The sequence below is a fragment of the Atta cephalotes genome (genome assembly GCF_000143395.1).
Source record: "Atta cephalotes unplaced genomic scaffold scaffold00004, whole genome shotgun sequence".
Taxonomy (NCBI): domain Eukaryota; kingdom Metazoa; phylum Arthropoda; class Insecta; order Hymenoptera; family Formicidae; genus Atta; species Atta cephalotes.
The window spans coordinates 7,989,872-7,996,775 of NW_012130068.1; the positions used below are offsets into that span (position 1 = coordinate 7,989,872).

General features: G+C 28.7%; 1 protein-coding gene across 1 annotated transcript; it reads right to left on the minus strand.

Moving 5' to 3' along the window:
• Positions 1-1,459: 1,459 nt before the first annotated feature.
• LOC105626188 lies at positions 1,460-1,733 on the minus strand. Its single transcript, XM_012207496.1, has 2 exons — positions 1,615-1,733; positions 1,460-1,541 (listed from the first exon to the last, which is right to left on the minus strand). The coding sequence occupies exons 1-2, from the start codon at positions 1,731-1,733 to the stop codon at positions 1,460-1,462; spliced, it is 201 nt and encodes a 66-aa protein (XP_012062886.1).
• Positions 1,734-6,904: the final 5,171 nt, after the last annotated feature.

The window sequence follows — 6,904 nt, forward strand, 5'->3', positions numbered from 1 at the left end:
AAAATTTTTATAAATATCTTATATAATAAATGTTTCATAACTTTGAGTTTAGAAGCGATTGAACAACACTTTGACGTAATTGTTAAGTTTTAAATTTCCATTTTGATTATTAACCAAGTTTGATTATTAACCAATTATTGTATAAAATCTAAATAGGAGCTCTAATATACCACTATCTCCTCTACTTATGTAGGTATATAAGGTTTTCGCATGAAGATTAATTTGACCTATACTTTAATTTATTAAAAATTTAAATCTACATAAAATTTATTATTTTTATTTGTAAGTAATTACATACACTGAGGCAAATATAAAGCATAAAATAATAATTTTCAAACATTAGAAATTAAAAGAAAAATCTGTATTTTTAAGATATTTCCTTTAGCAATATTTTCATTCGTTCATGTCTGAATTGCTCTGACTTTCACAAAAGTATAATTTATGTCTAAAAGAATTTTATTCTTAGACAATTATGTCAATATATTGTGAAAGGAGTCATGTAGCGTTTCTCTTTGGTGTTCATAATTCTTAAGTGATAAGAAAAAAGAAGTTAGCATAGAATTAGTTTTGTTAGCATAGAATTTTATATTTTCGATATCTTTAACAATTAAAATAACTCAGATTAATTGTAATCACGTAAGTATATCACGATGATCCACGTGCAGATATGGCTTGTAGAGTTTTTTTAATAAGCTAGCCTGCACACGCACGTTGAAACTGTTAATGGAAAGAGCGCAGCATCATAAAATAGAACATGTTTTCAGAACCTTTAAAGAGGAATATCATTATTTATATATTAAGATTTATATATGAAGATGCAAGGAAACTTGAAAAATTATCAAATAATAAAGTTATATTTACCACGCAGAAACTTTCAATGAATAGAGTCGCAGCAATTATTCTGCATGGTGATATGGTTCTATTCATGATTAGCAGATTAAAAGTTTTTTGCATCTTTCCGAGGTGTAATATCAATTTGTCCTGCAACTATGATTCAAATAATGATTAATAAATAACAATAAAACTGAAAAGTTTATGTTCACAATTCTTGCAACTTTTCGATTTTTAGAATGTTGATGTTTCAAAAAAATAAGAGAGCTCTTGAACGAGCCTAAAAGGATTTCATTTCTTACATCGATTCATATGGATCGACGCTGTAATCCAATAAAAATTGAGCTCGCTAAAATTGAAAGAAAAGATGGGTGAGTTGAGCAACGTAAATAGCGAGGTATGTCTTTCGTGTCATTTAGATTCATTAGTACCCGAAATATACATTTTCTTTTGTACCATTTTCGTATTATATGCAGAGTTTTCAATGATTCAAGAGAAAAAAATCCAGATCAGAAGACATAAATACTATTATTAATACTCATTAGATAAAAAATTATCTTTTTTGCAATAATCCTTATTGTAAAGTTTAACATAAAGAAATCGAAACATACTTGAACATACTTGAATATCATATACTGTTACCGATCATATTCAAACTAACGCTAACCAAGAATATATTGGCAAATGTGGAATCGGTCAGTTCTGCGAATCTACAGCGAAATTTGAATGCAGTTACAGATAATAGAACGTAAAATACACATTATTAAAATTGATAAAAATAACGCGTATTTTATTACATGCAGATGCTTGCAACTGAGAGCTTTGTTGTAATCATTGTCATTCATCTTGTGGGACTTCAGATGAAAATTCTCATTAATATTCTCGCCAATATGTTCCAGCATGTCTGGAAGTCACTAAAATGATAATGTTCTTGGCAAATTACGTTTTCAGATCGACTTTAAATTGAAATTAAGAAGGATCGAAACAAGCAAGGAAAGACCGGAGCCGATTGTGTCATAAAGATTGATACTTAAAAGTTTAAACTCAATTAATACATGACAAGACATTCACTTATTTTTACTGGTTATTATTACTAGATTGCTATTGCGCTAAAAGCATCATGTATATTGCAATGACCTTTAAAAAAATGAAGTTGGTGAGAAAATTTTTGTTATCTCCTTCTATGGCGGGATTAGACAAGGTTGTATTCTCGAAGATGTGCAATAATAAAATAGCATGCATGCATTTTGCATCTAAATGCAGTTGACATGAATAAAAAATTTTAGAAAAATAAAAGTCGTTCTAGTATTTAGAGGCAATTTTTGATTGATACCGCCATCTTATGCTATATCTTGTCCGCCATGATTTTTTTTGTTTTGTCAGTTTTTAGCATTACCAATCGCAATTTCTTTGTAATAAAAATGACATGTCCCATATTTTTTTTTGTTAATTAACCATTATTGTAAAATTTTGAATATAATCTCTCTTAGAAAAATTGTGAATACAAACTGTCTTACTAAAAATGATAAAATATAGCTATTTTTGGTTCATATTATTCGATTTATTTTATAAGAAATCCGACGTAATGGACATCTTTCGCTGGTGGATTTGAATTTAGTGATTTCGAATTTACTAAAAAATATTTGTCATTATCGCCACAGGAAAAGAAAGTCAAATTTTGTCGGACAATGTTATTATTTTACTTACATTAATACTATAATTACTATTATTTTCATATATGAACTGATATTAAAATAAATCTGCGTTTTTTATGTTTTATCCATGTAAAATTTGTCATCAACCCTATGTTACTAACAACGTATGACAATTAACCCTAAACGAGATTAATTGTCATACGTTGTCACATTTTTGCAGCTTTATTTAAAATTAAATTAAATTAAAAACTTATATCTTTTCTATATCAAAGTGTTTTTTGTATCGGTTACGTTTCCGTGACATTTGTTTTCTATTATCAGTTTTTTAAAATATTCTTCCTGATATTTTTATCCGATAACCGAGAACATCCCGCAGGCATGTTGAATCAAAGCGAAATAGAAGATATCAGCAGCAATCATGGCAGTATATAGTTAGATAACAATGAATCATTATCGGATAGAAGTACTGATCTATTCTGTAGCCGTATTCCACATGGAAAGATAGTTTCGTTGTGACCAATCTAGTCGAGTTTGATGTATCCTCTATCATTATTAATTGACTTGAACATATAGAGCAATCCTGTCGAAATCATAAAGATTGGAAACATATGAGTAATACAAAGAGCGTCGCTGAAAGATTTTATCAAGTTACTGGAAAAGAGTTTTCTAGCAAATTTTCAATTTTTTTATATACTTTTTTTCCAAGAGAATATTTATCAAAACGAAACTTAATCTATTTTCTTTTTGACGCACCTACATAAAATATCGTCAGATATTGACCATGTATAGTATGTCGTTGCAAAATAGCCTTTTCACTATCCGTTTTTAATGATAACCAATCGTCCTCTATCATTTTAAGACAGGCCTCTATCTAGACATATCTTTCTTTTTTACGATAACAATGATATTTGTTATTGGCCAGTAAGAATTAGACTACGTGACGTTAATCACATTAAAAAAATTTGCATATATAATCACATTATTTACTTTCTTACTGTTTGCCATCAAGCTCGTTAATTTAAAGCTGAATATTATTGTGATTAATATCGTTGGCATACATTCGAATAGATCATCGAAATCCGTCAAAGCGATGTGAACGTACAATAGCTATATTAGAAAATGTTGATATAGATGTTGTAAAACATTGATGAAATAATGATTAATGTATTCTTTCTAAAAGATAGAAAATCTGAGCCTCAAAATATTTTAGCAAGAAATATATTTTTATGAAAGGAGCTGGTTAATAATTAAGTACTATCGAACGCTACAAAGAGCGTTGCAAATTTTATATAAAAAAAACATATATCGATACATTTTATATAAAAAATTTGATGGAAAGAAAAAGTTTCTCTCTGAGATTCATGTCATTATTCTTTTCTTAAGTAAAATAAATTATGTACCATGGATATAAGAATGATCGAAAGATCGTAAACGTTGATATAAAATGCAGATATTTATTGCGAATTGGATGATATGGCCACAATCCTGCTAATGTCATGTATAATCTAGGGATAGTATAATACCGACTTTGCAATATGTCCTTTTGCTCATTCTTAGAAATATTAGGAATACGAATTATATCAACGATACTTGCTTTATTTTGCGTACGGTCGTCACCAAGCGAAGCGTTTATGAGATATTTAATATTTCGTGTCAATATGTGCTAGAATAATGTATAAAACATTTTGTCCTTTCGATAGCTCTTTATCTTAATACTTCTGTATGCGAAATAATAAATGAAATCATATTTAAAAGAAAATTAACATAATATTTAAAAATTATAACATAATATTAAAAAATGAAGGTAATCTTAATATCTTTTTAACTGTTTTACCTATAAAAAAATCAGTGATCAAAATATGTTCTTTTCGAAACCGTTCACTTTCATGTTTCGAAAACATTTTTTCGTTTCATCAAAAATAAGTGAAAAATTCAAAATTTTTAATTTAAGTGAACTATGTTATACATAAGTAAACTTCTAGATATTGTGAAAGGTTATAATATATCTATTTGGAGGAAAGGATAATGCTTTTTATTGTGAAGAAATGTATGCATTTATTTTTACACATATAATATTTATATTTTAATTGTTATAAAATTGAAGAAAAATATTAGGAATTATTGAAAGAAATAAAAGTATTTAATAATACATACAATTCTTATTCTATTAAAGAATATTTCAACTTAGACAGTTTTAAATAAATTATTTTTGAATAAATTATTCATGCGCCAAATCATCACTGGAGAGAACGAAACATAGTGAGATAAGATATAGACGTTTTTAAAACCTTTAAGAAATAAATACAATAAAATAAATACAACAAAATAATTGAAAATACAGGAATAGAATATATTTATAATATATTCTATACTTACCGTAGCGAAGCTTTCAATAGATAGAATCACTATTTTGCCGGCGGTGATTTTGCATGGTATCGTCGTTCTATTCATGATCAGGAGAAGAAATTTTTGACATTTTTGTGAAGTATAGTACCAATTCGCTCTGCAGCTATTATTCGAAATAAAATAAATATTAAAATAATAATGATAAATCTTTACATTAATATTGAAATTGACATTAATATTGAATACTAATTGTAAGTATTTGTGTTTCTATTAAGTCTATATTTTGACATTCAATATAGGAAACTATAATTTGTCTTTTCATTCTTCTTGTATATGTTACATATATGAAGGAATTGCAAACATTAAAATTAAAAAAATTATTAGCGCAAAATTATTTGTGGCAATTGTAAAGTATAAAAAACAATACAAGATCTTTGATAAGACAATTGATATAACAGTAAAACTCTCGCATAAAGACAGAATGGCTAAACTGATTATGAGTCGAAAAGTCTGCTACCTTTTACAATTTTCGCAATAATTAATTACGAGATATTAAGTACTAAAAAGTGCCGAATATTGATCTTCAATCATTTTTTACTTAAATACTATCAACTTTACAGAAAAATAGTAAAATACAAAAATTGATTATTTTTTTTATAGACTCTAAACATTTGTTTAGAATTTTTTTAGAATTTTTTAATACCGTATTTTCTCGTGTTGGTAAAAATAAGAAAATACAGTACTAAAAAAGTTGATAAAAATTACTAAAAATTACTAAAAAAATTCTTAGAGCTCTATGAGAAGAAAATAAACAATTTTTGTCTCTTGCTATAAAGTTGAAAGTATTTGATTAAAAAATTATTGAAAATTAATATTTTGCGATTTTTAGCCATTAATATCTTAACTATTGCAAAATAGTACTGGAGTTTTCGACTTAATTTAGTTCGCTCTATCTCTATCTTGCGAAAGTTTTATCATTATTTATCAAACACTCTGTATATTTCAATATTAGCCTTTCTAGATGGCTAAAGAAAGGAAAAAAATCCAAAAAAATGATAATTAAATTATGAAGGACTAGACTTGAATTAACTTGCATTCTTACATAGATTTATATGGCAGACCGCTATAATCAAGTAAAAATTGTGCATTCCAGAAATGAAGAAACAAATGGATGAATTGTCCGGTATACATAATTATGGGTACGGCGATGTCACTTGTATTCCTCTTTAAATTCATTAACACCTGAAATGAACATTTATCTTATTTTCCTTTTCTTTTTGTTGTTGCACTGGTCAAATTTATCCTGATTGAAGATAGACACTGGAAATTATTTTTCTTTGATAATTTTTTGTTGTTAAAATATGTATAATACCGGGTGTATAAGTTTAAATCCGCTGTTTTTTAGTCAGAAAAACACATTTTTTTTTCCTAGGAAGTAAAAATAAATTTATTTGAAGTACTTGTCCTCGCTAACTATACATTTTTCCCATCTTTCGGATTTGTGTATACCACGCCAAAAAAATTCCTCATCTTTCGAGGCAAACCACTCATTAAGCCATTTTCGGACGTCTTCGTAAGAATCGAAGTGCCGCTCAGCGAGCGCGTGGCCCATCGACGAAAACAGGTGATAGTCAGAAGATGCCAGGTCTGGTGAGGAAGCGGAATGGGGTAGCACTTCTCAGTTGAGTGTCTCCAAGTAGTTTTGGACCATTGTTGACGTATGGTGCGTTGTCGTGGAGGAAAATCAGCTTGTCATATCTTTTTTGATAATGCGGCCTTTTTTCACGCAGAGCACGGTGCAATTTGATCAGTTGTTGGTGGTAGCGGTGAGCATTAACAGTTTCACCAGGTTTTAACAGCTCGTAGATGGCACCCTCCTGATCCCACCAAACGCACAGCATGGTCTTCCGTCCGAAGCGATTTGGTCTTGAGGAAGAGGTTGATGGTTGGGCGGGATCAACCCAAGATTTCTTACGTTTAGGATTCTGAAAATAGATCCACTTTTTATCGCCTGTCACAATTCGATGCAGGAACGACTTTCTTTTTTGTCTGGCGAGCAGAATTTAGCATGT

Bases quoted from the DNA above. Each gene is read 5' to 3' on its own strand.
- LOC105626188 (XM_012207496.1), bottom strand. From the start codon at position 1,733: ATGCTGGAACATATTGGCGAGAATATTAATGAGAATTTTCATCTGAAG. The intron at 1,542-1,614 runs GTTATTTTTATC...ATTTCGCTGTAG, and splicing joins CTGCATGTAATAAAATACGC to ATTCGCAGAACTGACCGATT.